This window comes from Columba livia, chromosome 5 (genome assembly GCF_036013475.1).
Source record: "Columba livia isolate bColLiv1 breed racing homer chromosome 5, bColLiv1.pat.W.v2, whole genome shotgun sequence".
NCBI lineage: Eukaryota > Metazoa > Chordata > Aves > Columbiformes > Columbidae > Columba > Columba livia.
This window is the reverse complement of record NC_088606.1, coordinates 13,376,222-13,396,917: the sequence shown is the minus strand read 5'-3', so window position 1 is coordinate 13,396,917 and position 20,696 is coordinate 13,376,222. Positions and strand designations below refer to the sequence as shown.

The 20,696-nt window shown below is 43.6% G+C and overlaps 1 protein-coding gene across 8 annotated transcripts in view; it reads left to right on the top strand.

Annotated features, from left to right (window-relative positions):
- Positions 1-20,423, top strand: part of EVL (Enah/Vasp-like) — a 157,699-nt gene extending 137,276 nt beyond the window's left edge. For 4 of the 8 annotated variants that reach the window (XM_065063489.1, XM_065063490.1, XM_065063487.1 and 1 more), the window contains exons 5-14: positions 3,690-3,751; positions 7,831-8,060; positions 8,715-8,836; positions 12,244-12,304; positions 14,387-14,453; positions 15,791-15,857; positions 15,962-16,024; positions 18,265-18,331; positions 18,709-18,766; positions 19,804-20,423. In XM_065063489.1, coding sequence (XP_064919561.1) covers positions 3,690-3,751; positions 7,831-8,060; positions 8,715-8,836; positions 12,244-12,304; positions 14,387-14,453; positions 15,791-15,857; positions 15,962-16,024; positions 18,265-18,331; positions 18,709-18,766; positions 19,804-19,841 — 835 coding nt within the window. In that variant the 3' untranslated portion in view covers positions 19,842-20,423. The remainder of the gene's footprint in view (positions 1-3,689; positions 3,752-7,830; positions 8,061-8,714; positions 8,837-12,243; positions 12,305-14,386; positions 14,454-15,790; positions 15,858-15,961; positions 16,025-18,264; positions 18,332-18,708; positions 18,767-19,803) is intronic. The other 4 variants (XM_065063493.1, XM_065063491.1, XM_065063492.1 and 1 more) reach the window with 3 other exon arrangements.
- The last annotated feature ends 273 nt before the right edge of the window (positions 20,424-20,696 follow it).

The following is a 20,696-nucleotide window of genomic DNA, read 5'->3' as shown; positions in this document are numbered from 1 at the left end:
TATGACCAGTAGTCCATGCTGTCAGAGCTGTGATCTCTCTGCCCAGCGTCAGTGATGTCCATGCCAGCAGCCCTGCTTAGGCTGTTGAAGTATAGGCTTGTGCACACAAAAAAGCACCTTGGTTCCCCATATTCCTACTCACTGCAAGTGTGTTCCTCCTACTGTATGGGAAACACTGGAGAATATTCTGTCGCTACATGTGAGCTAAAAGCTCGTGAGTCTCACTTCATCAGGAGTGCACTGGAGTGCAGACGTCAGCAGGACCTGTTGCTGCTCCAAGTTTGCTGCTGGCATTGCTTAAATAAGTTGTCTGAATTTGCTCTGTAATGAGAGAAGGACCAGCAAGAGCACAGTTAGCCCTCCAGAAGACCTGGCCCAATGTTTGGTCCAGCTAATAAATAGCTTTGTAGGGATTTTAGTGGAACCAGACCTATGAGGACAGTTCAGCACCAGAGATGTCAGGCGTTGGTCTGTTGTGATGAGGCTCAGTGGGCTCTGCCTTTGTTTGCAGGTGCAACGTGTAAGCAGGCGAGATCCCCCCTTGTGGGGTCCAGGGGCTGCCCTGGCCCTGTGGGTTCTGTAGCTTCATGTCACACGCTCCTGGAGCAGCAGGGATGAAGTATTGCAATGTAAAATTTGCACTGCTGCTCTAGGACTACTGTTCTGACTGGTCCCTATATAAAACCGTGAGTAGGTCATTTAAGACAAGGACCTCACACATGCTGTAGTAGGTACTTAGGATTCTCTCTTCTCTAAAAACTGTAAGGCAAGTGTAGGGAAATGAGTTCACCGCACCTTTATAAACAATCTGACCTGCCTAAGATTTAGTAGGAATTTACATATGAACATTAAATGTGCCAGCGTGTAGTATTTCACCCAAGATTTGTAAGATTTGCTTGGGATAGCAGAGCTATCCCAAAGGTCAGAGGAGAGCTCCTGCTCACCCAGAGGTGGGGGAATGCCGCCTGTCCCTGCCACCTGGCTGAAAGACCTGATCCATTTAACCCGTGGAAATCACTGATTAATCAGACCACATGTAACTCAGACCTCAAATTTAGGTGTCTAGTCTGTACGTTTGAAGAGTGAGCAGCTTAACTAAATTAGAAATTTTTTTTTTTTCATTATTTATTGCTTTTTGTTTAAAGACAGTAAAAGCTTTTGGAGTAGGTATTATTTGACTGCTACAGGGCACGTGGTTCTGGGAAAGCTGCTTTTTGCTCTACTGGGCTGGAATAAGCTGTGCTAGTAGATGCACTTAGATATTACTGCATCTGCACTAGAGGCTTTTCAGCTTTCATTATGCTGATGCATTCTTTAAGCATAGAGCAGACCTAATTTTAGGCCTAGCTTTTTTTGAACATCTTATAAGCAGGCAGAAAATGAAGTTATGGCTACTACCCTGCAAATTCTTCTGTTAAAAAGGTTTTCTGGAGACCTTTACACAAATGTTAAAAGAGTATATTTTTAAGCCAGAGTGTAATTTTTCCCCACTTGTACTTCACTCTTTGCATACTCCTTAAGCAGCCTCATGCCAATCTCAGGCTTTATTTAGTTCCGCTGGAATAAGTTTGACTTCCTGAGCATGTAAGAACTTCTCCTTTTAGCACTTGTGGGAGGGTGTACTTGGCACAAGCAAACTGCTTCTGCCCAAGGGCAGACAGGGCTGGTGTGAACACCAAAGACTTCACATGGCAGTGGCTCACCATTGTTTTGGGGAGCACCCCACACCTGTATCAGCTTCTCAGCAGCTCTAAGGACTTGGAGATGTCTTACCTGTATTTCTTTCCTGGTCTGTCAGGCTGGAGTTTTCCAAGTCTATCCTCCAGATAAACTAGAATTTCCCTCATATTTAACGAGGAAAAAATATGTGTCAAGTTGTTCTTCATCATAAAATTTTGCTAATAAATGCCAAGATAAGGTAGGTGACGGTTTGCTTAGGCAATTCTTAGTATATGTGTTCATAATTGAAGTTTTAGCAGTGCAATTGATGCTGTCACATAGGTGTTCTACCCAGAACTCTCAAATAATAGCCAGGATATGTATTAAAGAAAATATTTCTATTTACTTGATTTAGCATGTCTTAGCTTAAATGAAACCAGTTGAATCAGCCAACTAAGGCTGTTCCTCAAAACTATTTCCCTTTTGCACATACAGTAATTTTCTCAGGTGCCTATAATGGTTTTCCAGAAGCTGCTGATGATCGGTGGATTGCATGGCCTGAACATAAACCCAGTTTAGGACTGATCCTTCCACAGCAAATAATTGTAATTGTGGATTTTCCTGTCACATCTATTGAATTAGAATGGAAATACAGGAAATTTGGTTTGCAAATCAAGACATTCTATTTTTCTTGCATAATATAACTTTATTTTCCTGGGCTTTTTTCTTTTTTTTTTTTTTTTTTTCTAAAAAAGAAGCTTTTAATAGTGTGTAAATAAGGTAGAATTATTCAAAATTGTAAAGTCATGTGAAAGTACAAGTAAACAAAAAAGTTAACAGGGACTTGTCTCTAAAATATTACGTAAGAAGTCAAAAAAGTGTTGCTTAGAGTTAAGTTTGCCGTACGGTGTAGATCATGAAGTAAAGCTGTTGCAGAAAAAAAGAAATCTCTATGCAGTTAAAACTGGCCCAAACACATATGAAACAAATTCAAGGCAAACATGGCTTAGAAATCATGGAAGAAAATTGTAGTTAACCTTATTACTAAGTGCTCCAATAAGGTCATTTCAGTATTGTCGAAATCTGTAGTCCATATCTATGCATATGGTAAAAAGCCTGGCAAATATTCTAGATTTTAGCTATCAATCTTTTTACCAAGGGAAAGGCCAGGGAGAGTTGGTGGCAGGGGTCAGGGTGACAGCTCTTTCTGCAGAAGCGCTAAGACGTGCAAGAGAAGACCTCTGCTGATGGACCTTGGGAACTGCACATCTCTGGGAAACAGCCTGGGAAAAGGCATTTCACTATGGGACACCAGGCCTGGGTAGACCGGGAGGTGGCAGCTGCTGTGGGGAGAGGTGCCAAAAAAGCAGTGGTGCAATGTTGTGATGGGCATTTGTGGAGGAAACACAGTAGTTGTGGTCCCTGTGGCCCTGCTGTTGGCACAGAGGTGGCCATGCTGGGACATAAGGTGACAGGCTGTCGGCCAGACTGTCCAGTGCCAGCAGAGACCTTGGCTGTACAGCTGGACAAACCAGATTTTGTACAGTCAGCACCTAAATGCAGATCAAGCTTCCTAGTATTTTCTTTTTAAGTACAAGTTCCTTGGGCTTCTGATGTGTAAAAGACCCAGGACTGTGTTATTTTATGGGAGATGCCCCTTACTCTTCAATGGCGATGCTCATCCACTTCAGCTTAACAACTTGCATGGTTGCTGTGCTCTCCTGGACCTGGGATACTGACTATTGCTCCTGCTGAGCCCGCTCAGGAGTTATCACCCTAAATGCATTGACCAACCCTGCAGTGTCCAGCAGCCACTGAGTAACGTCCTGGTTACGCTTCCCCAATGCCTGCAATGGCACCATCATGGCAAGTGCACTCAAACCCACCCAGCTCATGGGAACAGCAGTTCTGTGAGGGACCGGCTCACATCACCTGACACATACAGCTTGTGTGCTTCTCACTGTATAAAGCTTTTACTCAAAATTATAAAGAATACATAATAATCAAAGGGTTTTTTATTGCTGTTTTAGACAGGTGATGGAGCAACAGCAACAGCGCCAGGAATCTCTGGAAAGAAGAACCTCTACCACAGGCACGTATCAAACCAAGCACATAGAGTCTCTCCCTGCTTGTCTCCTCTAGCTGTAGACTGCTAAAAGTGGTTGTAGTTATGATTAGATTGTAAGGCATTTTCAGCTGGGGACTTACGTGCATTTGGGCATGGTTGTGTTGCTTCGCAGATGCTCAGCTCTGGGGCATACAGGTGGAGCTAGGCAGGTTTTGTGCTTGGCAAAACTTGTACAGCTGAGAGGAAATTTTGGTAGACCAAGGAGGCCTGTCCATGCTTCTTCCACACCCACAAGGAGAGCATGCAGCACGGCCACTGCAAGGATGATTCCATGTTTCCCAGGGACGTCAGCATGAAGGGGTGGATGGGCTGGATGTGCCAGGGCAGGCACTCCCCATTGCTCTGCAGTACAAGGCAAATGACAGCATAGAGAAAAATATAGCTCTAAATGCTCATCAGTGGGGATTTTGTGGTCATGAAGTGAGGAGTCTTCTGTGAGCTTAATGGAAAAAATATATATATTTAATGAGCTTACAAAAATCTTCTATAGCATATTAAGTTGCACTAAGCTGAGAGATGACAGGAATAGCTGATAACTACAAAGTATGGGTTTGCTTCTCTGAAAGAAGGCAGAGCAAGCAAGCCAAGATGGCCATCTTGTGCTTGGGCTTCTGTTTTGGGGAAGTTTTTCCAGTTAATTTGGCCACAGAAGTGAAATGTTTTTCCTCAGCTGTTAAAACTTTTTAGTTTTTGACTTGAAGCCATCTCAGACATACACACATACCTTAGTCAGCAGCAGTTGTTGGACTCTGTTTCAGCAGAGGTCACTGTGTGCTATTTTGCATAGGGAACATACCCAAAATCTTGCCTAGACATTTGCAAGGAGTGGGACCTGGCTCCCACGGGGTTCTGGCTGTCCCCTGACTGGGTACGAGGTGGCCACCGCTGTGTTCAGCACGTCCCTTGCAGCTGCCCTAAGTGTCAGGGTGATGCTCGTGATCCTGACTCAGGTTCACACAGGGCTTGGAGGAGCCTCCCTGTCATCAGAGCACGCAGCCTGTCCCGGGCTACCAGGCTCCTGCTCCTCACAGCCCTCTGGTTCTGCTGAGGGTTGGAAACCCCTGAGCAGGTGCCTACACCATCTCCTCTTTGATTTGAGTTTCTGTTTGCATTTACTTTGCGGTTCCTTTATCTCTGTTCCGCTTCGCCTTAGTTTTGTTCCTTGCTATGTACCCATCTTATTCTTTTCATTTGTCTTTTCTGTTCTTTTAGTTTCCACCCTTCAAATAAGCGTGTGCTCTCCCCCCTGTCAGCCCCCATCTCCTCCTCACGCCTGCAGTAACTGGGGTGCTCCTGCCTCTGGTGCTGTGCCCCCACCACCACCCCATGCCAGCGCTGTCTCTTCAGCACCTGCTGTCCCCGAGCCCACCAGTCAATCCTCTTTTGGATCCCCGCAGAGAGCCAGAGACCCCCCGCAGCTCCTGCACAGGCACTCAGCCTCTGAGCTGCTGACAGCTGCAGGTGCCTCCCCTCCAGCCTGCCCAAACCGCAGGACCATAACACCAGGCATCAGGCGAACCTCGCTGTCCCCACCGCCTCTCCATCCTTCCCACTTTCCCTTCGCCTCTCACCAGCCTCTCAGGCGCTCTTCTCTTGCCTGCTCTCCTCGGTCTTCTGCTTCCCCCACCACAAATGCACCACCTCTGCAGAGGGGTGATGTCCCGCAGCCACGTGGTCCCACCACCCTGCCTGTGATCCCTGTCCCACCTGACAGGGTCAGGGGACCCACAGATAAAGGAGGTCAGTTGGCAAACATACCTCTGAATGGGCCTTCTGAAGAACAAATTGCTTTAGGCCCCTCTGGCACTCAGGTGAAAAGCATGGATGGGTCGTTCTTTCCACACCTAGGAGTTGCACCCTCCTCTTTGCTGCCCACCATCGCCAGCTCCCCCAGCTCCTTTGGCCAGGCTCCCTCCCCATCCTCCCATCCGTCATCTCATCCTCCACAGCAGTGGTATCAGCCCGTGTCACACTGTCTTCCATTGCCTCCCCCTTACGCTGCTGTGTCTGAGGTGACTATGCCCAGGAGGACCCCTCCTTACATGACTCCATCAGCCTTTGCCCACTTGAGTAAGTACCGATTTTGAATGAGTTACAACCTGTATAAAGCCTTAGCTTTCAGCTCTTTAAAAAACCCCGTTGGCACTGCCTGTGACTGCTAGAAAAAGGCCTGAAAGACCCAAGGCTACTCCCTGCTGTATGAGGTTTCTGAAACCAAGGTGGAAAAGTGTTGAATTCACTCAGGACTGGCCCAAGGACCTTCTGAGTTAAAAGCAAGGCAAAAAGCAATAATTATAGGACCAGGGCCAGGTAGCCGGGTTGTTGCATTGCATATTCTTACTATATTAGCCCAGAGTTTTTTATCATTCAGCAGAGTCAAATTGCGTTTGGCAGCAAGCTTCATACAAAATCTATACTCAGCTGACCCAAACATAGGGGATGGGGTCTTCTGACGCTAGAGGCCAGGTCTGCCGTAGACTTGTTGTCTATATAGCAATATTGAAGAGGTTGTGATTGTTATCGTTTGTTTTAAGTGGCATTTCTGTTACCAGCAAAAGCTATAACATTGATTTTGTTAGAGTTACCCAGAATCCCCTGTGCTTCTGTAATTTATTTCATTCTAGAAACTCTCTTCCTGGTATAAAGTGCATTTATAGTTGAGGGCTTGTCACTATAACTACTCAACTATTCCAGCAAACCTTTTTCATCACAGGCAGATCAAGAGCTTGAGTCTGCCACTTTGCATATGGTCTTGATTTCTAGAGCTTGTCTAAAACCTGCAGAGTTAAAACAGTTATGAGTAATGCCTATTTGCAATTCAGATGATACGTTTGTGACTTGGATCCATTCCTGTTTATAACCACATATAATGATTAAATGATGTACCTAGAAAAGGAAGAAAACTGAGATGTTTCCTTACACTTTCTGCTAAAAATATTTCTGCAACCACTGGAGACTCAGTCCTTCACCTGATAGAAGTCCTTGAAATCCACTTAGTTCAATAAAGTTATTTTAAACTCACATCGATCCATTATTTTGACTCGGTTCAATTTTTGCCTCAGGCTGGCCTCTAATTAGGTGGGTGTAGTTTTGCAATTACAATTAACTGTACCCACAATGAATTACTAGCTATTATTTTCATGAACCAAAGAGGGCTTGAAACATTTAAAGTGCTTCTAATAGAAGCTATGGTTCATTTCAAGAGTGGCATTGGGAGTGTGAAATAATGACAGAAGTAACCACAGAAATAAGCCAGTATTGTAAGAAAACCTAGATAAGAAGAAAACCAGGCTGCTAATGTTAAATACAGTTTCCAAATGTTCCTCAGTCAAAACTTGCCTGTTTTTCAAAATAACACTTACTGAACAACTGAACCTGTGATTATATATCAAGAGCAGCTTGTTCTGAGAGAGTGTGACGTGGGGAAATACCCTCAGGGAGGTGAATTTGTTCAACTGACCTGTTGTAGACGGGCAGAACGCTGCAAATGAGTTACCCACCATCAGTCCCTCCAGCAGCCTGCTGCACTGAGGAGCTTTGCTGAACCTTGCTTGGAGCTGGACTCTCCCCCCGTTATTTTGCAAGACCAGCTGAGGCCACATACATCATGTTCAACAGAAAGGAGGACGCATCGCTGTAGCCCACAGTTCTGATGAAAAGCTGATGTTAACTGAAGTCCATGGAGTTGGCTGATGTAGTGTATTATCTCCATGTAGAAAGCGATGAGAGGAGCAGAAGAAAGTGCCACTTATGAACTGGGAAGTGTTGTCTGTGTTTTGATTTTCCCACAGAACAAAACACTAGCCCAATCAGGGAGAAGAGGAAGGAGAAGGATAGTTTATCAGTGACAGGGTCTCACAGGAGGACACAACTGTAGCTGATTGATCATTGATGCAACCACCATTTCCCATTCTTCTGCTTGGTGCTTCCTTGCGTTGCTCACTCAACATGCATTCAGTTCACAGCCTTGGGAGCAGGAACGTGACCTCCTGTGTGGGCTGGAGATTGTGCTTCCTGTCTAATTCGTATTCTCTGCATTTCAGGCCCAACACTTCCACCTGGTCATCCCAGTGGCGCTGCCGTGATCCCTGCTTCGTCCGGGGGGCCCCCACCTCCGCCACCCCCCCCGGTCCCTCCGCCACCCATGGGAGCTGCACCCCCCCCGCCACCCCCGCTGCCGGCCAGTGCTGGCCAAGGGGCTGTCTCTGAAGATGGGTCAGTGTCAGGGCTCGCAGCAGCTCTGGCTGGTGCCAAACTAAGGAGAGTTCAACGGGTAAGGAGGTGGCGCTGGGACTCCCCCGTGGGCTGTTTTCCACTGCAGGAAAGCCTGGTGCAGCTTGGTGTAATGGTCTGCAAAGCCAGCGTGAAGCACAGTGAAACATGCTTCAGCTGACCATTAGGTGAACTTTTAAATGTGAGTTCATAGTGCAAAGCAAGCTGAGCGGGAAATATTTAGTAGAATTTCTGCTCTTCAGAAAATATTAATTGGCAAATGGCTGCAAGTTCTCATGTTGCCAGGATTTCATTACTTCTGCAGAGTCCCCCATTGTACCATCTGTTAGTGTTTTCAGTCATTGTAAGTGGTTAAAACTACACTAAGATGTTTACAAAAACCAGCGTACACTGCTGAGGCCTCACGTCAATGGCTGTCCACTTCAGTAAGGATTGCATAACCATGCATAAGCACAATCACGAACAAACAGCACTGTGGGTTTTTTCATCATTCCCCCATATGTTTGCCTCACCCAGACTGCTCCCAGTTTTAGTAAGGTCCACGTGGGTCTTCTTCCCCAGGCAAAACACATCCTATCTTTGTTTTGTGGCTGTGATTGTGATCTCTGTTCATAATAATTAGGAAAGCTAATAATTAAGGATGTTGTTGTAAATGAAAGTTTTCATTAATTCCAATGTTGATTTCTGTTTTAAGCCAGAAGATGGTTCAGGAGGGTCCAGCCCCAGTGGGGTCTCTAAGAGCGATGCCAATCGAACAAGTAGCGGAGGAGGCGGAGGAGGACTAATGGAAGAAATGAATAAATTACTGGCTAAAAGGTGTGTACTTAGACTTCAGGTAAGCACTAGCCTGAGTTCTGCAGCAAATTATGGAACAAGGTGCTGTCATTTTCAGTTAGGAATGGGTCACTTTGGTGCTGCTTTGCAATTTGACAGGTCCTGCATAGGTGTTAGTTGCCAGCATCATCTGGCCTTTAATATGAAAGTGTAGGTGTTGAAGCAATGATATCTGGTAAAGTTTAACTGCTGTAGCAGATCCTGCAGTGTGGTAACCTTCAAAGATGGTGATAAATAAATCCTCAGGGGTTTTCTCATTTTACCAAATCTGTCTCAAAGTTACTGTTTTTAAAAAGAGTAAACTATGAAAGGAGCTTAGACAAATAATTCTTTATGCAGCACATTCAGGATGTTGGGCCCAAAAATAGAAACAGAAGTGCAATCAAAGGACAACATCTTGGCACGTAAATGATTATAAAATCTCAGTGAGTTTCAGACAGTCTAGCCAATTTATTCTCCACTAAAGCAATTTGTGATGTATCAAGCTACCACCTGTTAAAAGGCACTCAATTATTCCAATTATTTTTCCTTTCTCTTTTCCCCTTCATTCCATCAGTAATGTTCTGTCACAGTGTAACTCCCAAGTTCCTAGTGTTAAATGTTTTGGTTTTAGCTCTGAAGATTTTTTTAACTTATGAATAGTGAAAGAAAAGGATGAGTAAAATAATTAAGAGTAGGTACAAATGTATAGTGTGCAGAGATGGAGTTTTAAAATAATGTTGTCTTGGATAAAAGCAGTTCCCGGTTCAGACAGTCTGATTCCAACTTTTCTGCACATCCTGGTCATTTCAGAAGGAATTCTGAACATGGACTGTGGATGCAGTCCTTTGGATAGCATGAGATAAATACATAACACTGTAAAAAGTTACCAGCAGTATAAAATACCAAATAGAAAATTTTCTCTCTTTTCAGAATTAAAATAGTTTTAAATAGTTATTAACTGGTTCAAGACTGACCTTGCTGAACTGAAAGATGTCTGTAAGCAAAGTAAGGTTCAGTGACTAGATGCTGGTATAACTAGCTCTGTTCAAGCAAGTAAGCTAAATGGACATCTCATATGCTTGGATATAGAAATCCAACGAATTTCTGTGGTTCTAGTCTAAATATCCTCCAGTATGGCTTTTGGCAGCGGGATCTGGTGTCTTCAGATATTCAGGGTCAAATCCCTTTGCCACCTTAACAAAAGCATTTACGCTGCTGGGAGCACCACGCTGCCTCTGCTCTGAAAATAACTGAGCTGCAAATTCTTTCCCAGGGAGTTGACAGCAACAGAATTGTCTCCTAAATTTTGCTTTGCAAAGCCATGGAAGTCATTGGAAATACACAATTGTCAGTCAAGGGTGCGATTGGCACATGCCGTGAAACTGATAGCGAGAGGACTTCTTTTGGCTGAAAACCCCTATTTATGCATGATGACATAGGGAAAGCAAGAACCTGGAACCTGTGTTTCAGGTTGCTTTTATGAAGCTGGCAGCCAGGAGGAAAAAAAAAAAGGTGTTTTTTCAAACTGAGCATATTCAATAAAGAAATCACTGAGTGATGAGCCGGGAACCTCATGGGCAATTTTCTGAACAGAAAACCACATGCTCAGAAACAGGGAATGCGTATAATGCTGGGTAAGTAATGGAGGAAAATGTTTCTGAGAACTCAGGTGATCTAAAATACGGCTCTCTAGACTTAGTGACCCCCATGAGGGCAGCCCTTTGCTTCAGAATAATGAACTGCCTCAGAAACCACTATCATTTCTAGCCCAGTTAAGTTTGTTGCAGGATGTAAATCTAACACTGGTCTCTCATCCCAGCAAATGTTCCCCTCGTTCAGGTTTGTAATTGTTGTAACTTTTTTTCTTCAGAAGTATCAAATATATATTAGAGAAAAACTATAAAAATTATTATTGCTCTAATAAAATTATTAATGCAGATGAATATCTGGAAATGAGTTCCTCAGAGCACTGTGTCCTACAAACACATACATGTGTTTCACTCCTCTGATTTTTTGTTAGTTTTACATCAAATCCTCCAATTTGTGAATCCAGTGAGTCTTTTCTTTTTCCAGTGGTATGTGACAGTGTTTTGGAGACTCAGAAGCCTTTCTAAGTGCCACTTGAGATGTTTATTTTCTTTTCTGTGAGATGACTTTTGTCCACTTCAGAAACAAGACTAAAGGAAAAACCTGTCATATTGGTGTTTTAAAAAACATCTGCTAAGGGTAGCATTCACAGGCGTATAAGGACAAGAATCATCACAACCAAAATCCATGTGGAGACTAGACCTGCACTTCCCCTAGTTGTCTAAAATAGGAAATTGAATGTCTAGACAATCAGTACTTGACACACTTGGGTACTGTTTAGACACTAAATAGGGGTTGAAAATCAGGAATTTGGTTTTCTTTTCTTCAGCCAGTGTGGCTAACACCCGAGAAGTTTTACCATGTGTTCTTCAAAGATAAACAACCAACATCTTTGTTTACTGTCATGTCCAATTGCTCCAGCGGATGGATTGCAGTTCTTTTCCACTTGTTTCTCAGAGAGTTTTGCCTCTCCTTGGGCAGCAGGACAGAGTGAGTGTCTCAGGTCCTCACTCAACTTCTGTAGGCACCACCAACACTGCCAGTCCTGGGACTACAGGGCTCAGAGCTCTGCTGCTTTTGAACTGAATTTGAGACAGCAATAAGGTCTGGTCAAGTCACCAAATGCACTTGAAAACCCAGGCTGGTACACTCATATTTCCTGATTCTGGTCTCCAGCCAGGGCTTTCCTACCCTGGAGGGAGCAGGGGTCTCGGCTGAGCAGAAATGGTGTCCGATCTTTCCTGGTGAGGATGGAACTGGATTGAAGGGCTTTTCTGACTGTCTTCCCATCACAGGAGAGACCTGACACAGCCTTTTCTCTGGGTGGGAACAGGGTTGGGAAAATCTAGGACAGGTGGCAAAAAACTATTGGAGCTGACTGAGAAGTGTCACCACTGCAATACCCACGTGAGCTACCTTGGGGGGAGGGTTGGTCCTCAGAAACCCCCACAGGGGTTTGGGTTGTTCCTCCTGTGTAGGACACTTCCTCAGCCCTAGAGAGAAGCCATCCCTTTCTCACCCAGTTTCATACCCAGCATCCTTCCTCCACTTCAACACATTTCTTTATGCTCTGCACTCTGCATTCCTCAGTTAAAAACCGCCTCATCATACTGCCCCTCTCCCTGAGTCATATCACAGAAGTCTGGATTCCTCACCTCTACCCCAATCCAACGCAATTGAACACATTCCACCTTTGCCACATTCCCTGGGATGAATTCAGTAAATAATAACTCCCACTGGAGCCTGAATCAGCCTTCCCACATGGAGGATGTGTTTCTAGAAGGTTGACTGTGTGTCCTGTCTCATGTTCCTTTGCAAAGGAGGAAAGCAGCATCGCAATCAGACAAGCCAGCTGACAAAAAGGAAGAGGAAAGCCAAAATGTAAGTGAAAGACTCCTCACTGTTGTGCTTTTGCAAATATGTTGATGTGCTGCCTTGTAAGCCAAAGTCCTGTGCCCATTCACTAAGTGTGGCAGGCAGTGACAAGCATTACTGATCCAGGAATAGATTTGCGCATTCAGTCTAGAGCTAAATGTTAATGCTTCCACCTTTCCTGGGAACAGCACGCTATAAAAAGTAATTGCTGCCTTATTCATTGGTGAGGTATTGCACAAACCAGGTTAATAGGTGCTTTCTCATGGTCTGATCCGAGTGTTATAGGTACAGTAGATTCTTGTGCCTTAAGAAGATGCTTTGAACCTTCTGGCAAGTCAACTTGAGATCATGTTTCCCATTTTAAATTTGCAGCTTCAGCTAAGCTGAAGTGAATCATCAACCACGTGGTATAACTTTGGATTGCCATCCTCCATGCAGAGCAAGAATCGGCCCACTTTGGACCCCAGAGTGCACATAAAACGTATTTCTGGGGGCTGAAGGGGATACAGCGTATTAAACATTAGACCATTCAAAAGTTAAAATATGTGTTCATAATGCTTACACTAAAATGAGATAGAATTTGGGCAACATCAGGGAACTTTGATTAATTTCAGTTTTAACTGTTCTGTCTGTGTGTTGTCCACAAAAGCAATTAAACAAGAGTTTTGATTTGACTCAGCCTTTTTACTGAATTTGATGCAGCAATTTTGAATTCAACATGTGGATCAAAATACTTTTTAACCTACTGAACTGATAAGGCATGGGAGATCTTTCTCCTTTCAAGAGAGGCCAGGATTTTTGCTGTGTCACTTCCCATGTGGTGCATTTCTGGGCTGCTGCTCATGCAGCATTCCTGTTGCTGGCTTGTGCCCTCGTGAAGTCTCTCTGCCATGGCTGCAAGTTCATAAAGCATTGTGTGTGCCTCATGTCACCTGTACAGAGATATTCCCTCCAAAGACAAAGTAACAGCTGCTCATTGAGAAATCCATTCAGAAAACGTAGGTCTCACCCCAGTCTGAAAGGTTTATAGCAAGAGTAGCAATAAACGCTTCGCATTGTTTAAGGAGAAAAGTAGCTATTTTTTGCCTGGTCCTCAAGGAATGCTTCAAGCATGGAATTTGCCTATTGAACCCCCTGTGTAACCATCAGTCTTAATCTTGCCCCAAAGCTGGCTTTGAACCATATACTCAGAGGTGAAAGGCACAATTTAGCTTCTAACTGTTCAGCCTCTGCTGTCTTTCTGCCCTTTCTTTTCTCTCCTTGAAGCTCTGCATTGTTTTGTTTCCCGAATCAAACTTTTTGATAGCACCAAACTGTTCAGAAAGGTGTTTTAAAAAACACCTGTTTAATGTGTATCTTGAGTACACTTTGTGGTGGAGGTATCTTCTGTCAAACTGAGTGCAATTCCATTTTCCAATGCACTGTTGATGCTTTGTCTGAATGTGTTTTGAGGGCTGCTAAATAATACTGACATGTCATATATATATGGGCAAATGTTTTATGATCTGTCACACATAAATGCCAGAAAAAAAAAGAGTCCTAACCTTTGATGTAGTGTTTGAACTTCTACTTAGGGGAAGTACTGATTGATTCAGTTACGTCTGTTAGTACCTGGACTACTCTCAATGATACCAGCAGCCGTCCTGGGCTAACAGGTTGGGATCTGACCTAGTGTTCCTTCGGATGGCTCAGTTTCCATATCACAGAGAGTTTCTAAATTTGAGAAATGGATGGTTTGTATTTAGACAGCAGCAGCCAGCACTGTAGAGTGCTAATTCAGCCTCATTTGGTATACAGGGATGAGAGTGATTCAGTGGAATCATGATAAGGTGTTCATATTAGCAAATAAATAAATAGATAGATAGATAGATAGATAGATAGATAGATAGGATGTATTTTGCCATGCTAAAGGGACAGAAAGGTTAATGTTTAAATTGACTTGAGGCCATATGTGGCAGCAGTGCCTGTTGGACATACTTGGAGGAAACTTGCTTTTGTACCATCTATGCTGCGGTCGGTCTCTACAGTAGAAGAGGACTCCGCACATCATCTCCAGAATTCAGTAATGTCCTGTTTTTCTCTTTGTAGGATGATGCTAGTACTTCTCCTTCACCCAGTACACGAGGTCCCACCCAGCAGCAGCAAAATTCATCAGGTATTAAATCGAACTACTAGTGTTGTAGTTGTCTTCTTAATCTAGTTTTCTCTGCTATCTCCAGACTCTGGATTCATTGTCCTACTTCTGAGTGCAGCAGCAGTAACTCACAGAAAAATTCCCAAATACCTATTTCTTTAAAAACTTAATTCGACAAGAAAAAGTTTTATATGCTTCACAGCCAAGAAAATGACCATACAGACCGCAGGACCAGTCATATAGCTGAGGATTTGTGTCTTCACTGTTGTACACCCAAATCTTCTTAAAAAAAAAAAAAAACAAACAACAAACTAAACTATTTCACTTTTGGTACTGCAGCTGTCATGGTTTTTACAGTTGGGGTTTGGGTCTCAAACCGTTACCTTTCTTTAACTTAGTAGCTTGTTGCAGTAAGCCTGATCCTGAGAGTTACTAGGTGAAATCAAGGACTCCCCAGAATATGTTTTTTCCTATGATGAGCTGAAATAACTGTATCTGAGTAGATAAGCTTCAAGACTGTCAGATTCATCCTTGCATCAGCCTTGGCTTTCATGCATGCTGAAAGAAATCTCTCCCAAGTGAATGAGTATTTAACCATTCCAGCTTCCTTTTGGAACAAAGCCATGATTCGCGTGCTTTGCAAGGGAAGGGGAAGAAGCCAGGAGAAACGGGCACATAAATGAGGAACATGATCTAGAGATTTCCTGGGATTGCCCATAATTCTTTTAAAGAGCTTTTTAGGACCTCACAGAGGAGCAAACCCTTGTGTATAAGGTTGTGTGTTGTTCAAGTCTCTGAAACAGTTCACTTTATTTTAGACCATTTGCACAGGAGGAGATTGGGACAATGGTAAACATTTTCAGTGACATGGATTATGTAGTACAGCTATTAGGAATGTTCTGTGAGTTAGAAATGTAGACAACATTAAATCAGTTCTCTGTGGAGATTTGCATAGTGGGGGTCTCACTGCCTTTATTTTTAGATCCACCCACATTTTCTGCCAACTATGTAGGCAAAAAACTAAGACTTTTTAAATATAAATAAGTATTGTACTGAATAAAATAAGCATTGCAGCAGTTAGCCTGTATTTCTTAACAGAAGTGATTTATGCTTTTCCTCCTGCTGTTCCAGTTCCTTGTCTTTTTGGTATTAACTAATTAAAAGGATCACTGAACAGATTTTTGCCAATGCTTTCTCTATAATGTAGGCAACTGCACTAATTCAGCAATCCTGCTTTTCTGGATCTTTCTGAGTGACTCATCCTTACTGAATGAAAGCAGCTGTATAAGACAATCAACTTCAGGATTTTTTAATCATTAGAGAAAAAATAATAGTAACTTTTCCTTTTTGTTTTCCAGACTCTGGGAAGAAGCCATGGGAAAGGAGCAATTCTGTTGAAAAGCCTGTATCTTCATTACTTTCTAGGTGAGCTGCACGGGGTGTCCCTGTGGCTGGCTAGCAGTTGGGGTGGTCATGCTGTCCCCATAGCACGTGCACAACTCATGTCTCGTTTCATTCCATTGCTGTAGAAATCCATCAGTGGTGAAGAGCTGTGAAGCTAAGAGCCCCACACAATCCCACGTGTCTTCTAGGTACTGGCTAACAGCCCGGCTTCTTAACTGTCTTGGCTTGTCCTTTGGCTGATCCCATCATTCAGCACTGATGTTTGTCTTCTGTCACGTCTTATTCTCTCACAATCTGCTTTGTCTGTCGCTGCATGAAGTGTGAAGGTAGAGTGTGTCCTGTCAAAGGCTTATTCTGTGGAAACAGTCCCCTGCTCAGGTGGGCACAGGCATCACAGACACTAATCGTGCTTAAGCAAGCACTTAAAGCATCTGTGCTCGTGAATCAGATGCATGGGCTTGGCAGCACACTGTGCCATGTGGAGGGCAGGTTTTTGAGCATGTTTTTAGAGGAGGTTCAGGGTGAACCTGCCAACAGGAGAAGCTTTCATTGTCCAACCTCTGCAGAAATTCAAAAGCAAAGGCAGAAATTACCTGAAGAGCCTGTAACTGGGAGAAAGGAAGTTATTCTTCCATCCATGCAACTTGCAGTGTGTGCATGAGAAAGGAGAGTGAAGCTTGGTGCAGTAAGTTAATAACATCAAACTGTGAAAAGACCCAGCCACAGACAGGGCATTCAGAAATATGGGGTAAAAAAGCTGACAGGTGTCAGAAGCCACAAAGCCTCAAGCAGGACTCCAGAAGTCCTGTCAGTCCTGCCAAGCTACAATACCACCACCCATGTTCTCACCGACAGAGACTAAGTTTGGTGTTGCACAGCTAAAGAGAGACTTTCTTCCAGTGCTGGTCCAGGAGCACCCCGTGTTACTGCAGTACTGGACACTGAGATGGATGGATAAGCTGAATAAGGAGGTAGAACACAGGCTTACATATGTTTAGGATTTACTGCAAAGATATGTCCCTTATTTTACACGGTTATGTATATGACAGTGCTGAGTCTGCAGAGAGAAAGCTACCAATGGCAACTATCTGCACATACTTGCTGCTGTGTTAAAGATGCTGGAACTTGCCCTGTCAAAATATTAAGAGGCATGCACCAGTATTACCAGCACAAAATATAGTCTCTCCAGCTCTCCTAAAACCAATGGAACACATTGGTTCTAGGAAATATGTGAGAGTTTCCAATAGATATAGAAAGACCATTCCTTCGTTTTGCAAAAGGGAGTGAAACATGGGCTACTTAAAGCAGCCATCAAGATTTCACCAGCTATCTTCTATAGTGCCATTCTGTCTGGGAGGAGGAGTTGAGTGGGAAAAAATCCTTTCCTAGTTGAACACCTGGAGTAGTGTTCGCTTGCTCAAGTGACTTCTGTGGGGGAAGCAGGACAGGTTTCAAAAGCTCTCAGCAGTGACCTGTTCCTGTTCAATTAGATTACATTTGTATTTGTCTTAACTCCCAACTTAGCTGTAAGGTGGTAGGAGATAGGTTAAGATTTTCCTGAGAAAGGATCACAAGACCCAGCTTACCCTCAGGGTGGCAGAATCTCCACCAGCCCCCAGCTTGGCTCCAAAGATGATGTTATTTGAAAACTTTTCTATGAATTATATAGCATCATTAGTTTTTGAAATGTTTTTAAGTTACTTATTAAAAAGAAAGTCAAGCAGCTTCTGCTTCCTTAATTTATTTTACCAGCCATCATCAGAGTTTAGCCCACTAAGACCATCCTGGAAGACCACTAACACTCAGGTGTACCAGCCATTAAGGGCATATTGGTTTTATTTCTGGGTCAACAAAAGGTGCCTGTGCTAGACAGTGCTATCAACAAGCTCCACTCGACTCAGTCAGGCCTTTCAAGGAACAATTACTGGGTTATTATTTTGCCTATAATATTTTTGTAACCTGTATTCTACTAATACTTTAGCACCCAATTAAAGATTGGGTGGCCAATAGAGGGTTGCTGTAAGAAAACACACTGTGAAAGAAAACCAGACATCCAACTTGCAAATTGCAAATGCTGTAACAAAATACGTCATTAAACAGGCTTTATTTTCTAGTGTGAAATCACTGAAATTCTCAATGCCAAAAAAAAAGAGTTAATTAAGTTTCAGCGCAGTCTTCGTGCTCCCTCCAATATGTCTGCAATAGGAGAAAGCAGCATCTTCGGGGGTCAGGCTGTGCAAACAGGAGCAGTGCTGCTCTCCAGCTGCCAAACACTCCTGAGCAGCCCAAGAGGATTCTCCAGCCCAGTGCTCAAACAGGGGTGCTCCCGTGCTGGGGTGGATTTCATCCACGCCATCAGGTGGGTGTAGTTTAGCATGCATTGCAAGGAACTGACTGGCTTTTTTGTCCTCTTCTTCCATTTCTCAAGGATGAAGCCAGTGAGCAGCAGCAATGATGTGGCTATGGATGCCTTAGATTTTGATCGAATGAAACAGGTGAGTGAAAAGGTCTTTTGCACTAAAGTTATTTGACAAGCTACCCATTTTCCCCCATGCATGCGCTGTACAAGCAAAACAGCTGTTCAGTCTTCTGATTTCCTCTATAACTAGGTGCTTAGAGAAGGGCTAGCTGGTGAGCAGCAAGAGAGCACAATCTCACTGCTATTTGATCAAGATGTCTGTACAGAAACGTGCAGATAAATATGCCAGCATCTTCTGTGTCCTTGGCCTGGGAGTGCAGACGTAGCTGTCAGTAGCACTAGGCTCTGAGCAGCAGCGGAGGCGGGGGACAAGCACAACCGTGATAAACTTGCATTTTCTTCCACCAGTTAGAAGGAAATTCTGAGCAGCTGACTTGTGTTTTGTCTCATCAGGAAATATTGGAGGAAGTTGTAAGAGAGTTACACAAAGTGAAAGAGGAGATAATTGATGGTAAGAAAGAGAAAAATTATTATTTTTCTCATCTTTATGACTAATTTCCCATAGATAAGATGGCAGGAACTGCAGAGAGTTCCCTGGTGTTTTCAGACTTCTCTCAGCAGCTCTGGTTTACATACACATTTGAAGAACAAGCATCTACCTTATCTGAGCTTTGATCGACATTGTGCTTACGTCCTTTATTTTTATGCTGTTGATGAGCATTTTCACCCTCAATCAGTGAGAAATTCACTGGCCAGTGTTTCTCACAGGTGGGAGGGTGAGAACAGGCCTGTCGGTAGCCCATGGCATGTCAATTTATCACAGTCAGGGAGTGTGAAATCACTCGTAACTATCCGGCCACTCAGGTCCAGGATGAGAAGTGGACAAAGGTATCAAACTGAAAATCCTTCCCTAGCATCTTCTGTAGGCTTCCTGTGCTTGAGGAACTATTTCAAACCTTCACTCAATTACAGCTTTCCAAATAGCCATGTATAATTCATTGAAAAGTGCAACACCTGTAATAAATGTATCAGTACTTTTTTGTAAATTCCTCTGCAATATATTTTTCAGGGCCACTATTGAAATACACAGCAAAATGCCTATTTGAAGCCCGCATTAGGGCATATGAAGATGCATGTCCACACCCTGCACTCCCCATCTTAGATTCTCACAGCAGGGGAAAAAAAGGAGACTGTAAAACAGCTAAAATCCATTTCCTGTCCCCTCGCCCAACACGCGTGTGGTCACAAAACCTCGGGGCAGTTTGCAGTTGAGAAGACCCTCGTCCATACGCTACTGCCCCAGCAGCTTGGCCCTCAGAGCCTCCCTAGCTCATTCCAGTGCAAAATAAGACATTCACATAAAACACAGATGCAACTTCTTAAACCAGTACTGCAGTTTGCAAGCAAACAGCTGACTGCTTACCCTTACTCGTCCTTTTACCCTCCACTCATCCTTTTACCAGCACGTACTTTCTGCAACCTCTATCTTAGCATTTCCATCACAGTGGGTATAACATTATGCATTAACTTTTTGGTTTGGTTTTCTAGCCATACGGCAGGAGTTGAGTAGAATCAGTACAACATAGTGATTGCAAAGCATTTGGACGGTACTAAGAATGCTAGGAAGATCGGATCATTTCTAAGTGTACCAAGGTCATGCAAGATGGTGAGAGAGGACACCGGCACTGTCTTTGTTCTTATACCCTTTTTATTAGCAGACTCAGCACACTTTGAAGCTTGCTGCTGCCTTGGATTCGCTTCATTTTAAAAGTCTTAATCTAAAGAATATTAAATTTTAAATTTCTGGATTTTTTAGATTTCATCTGACACTGCACATTGGATATGTCAGCCTTTTTTGTATTTTGTATTTGCTTATTTAAATGTATTACCTTTCTTTTTAGTAGTAGATAAGAACACACGTGAACCATTTGCTTTTGATAGATGACTTCAAAGTAATTTTACTAGTAGTCTGCAATGTAAATGAAGATCCTTTGCCAACAGAAATGTATTGTGGCATCACCAGAAGAAACAGAGACATGTTAGTTGTGTCAGCCAACAAGTTCTTTGTCTCAGAGTTATCACAATATAAAAAAAAAAAAAAAAATGGTACGTCAGTGCATCACAGTATCTGTGTTCATATTGGTAATAAACTGTTTATTGTCCACATGGCCCTGCCTTTCTTTGTTTCATTTGTCCCTTAAGCTTCCGCATTTGTACGTCACTTGGGCTGATGATGAGAGGAGGGGACTGAGACTCACCGTGGGGTGGCAGCTCTGCCGGGCCAGCACCGCAGAGCACGAGGAGGGAAGGTTACAGCTGGTGCAACAGCAATGCCTCCTCTTACAGGGAGCCATGGCTCACACCTGCCAGGCCCTCCGCGTCGCAGCTCAGCACCTCCTCCTGCAATCATGCTGGGCAACCTCAGCAACTTTTTGCCCGAA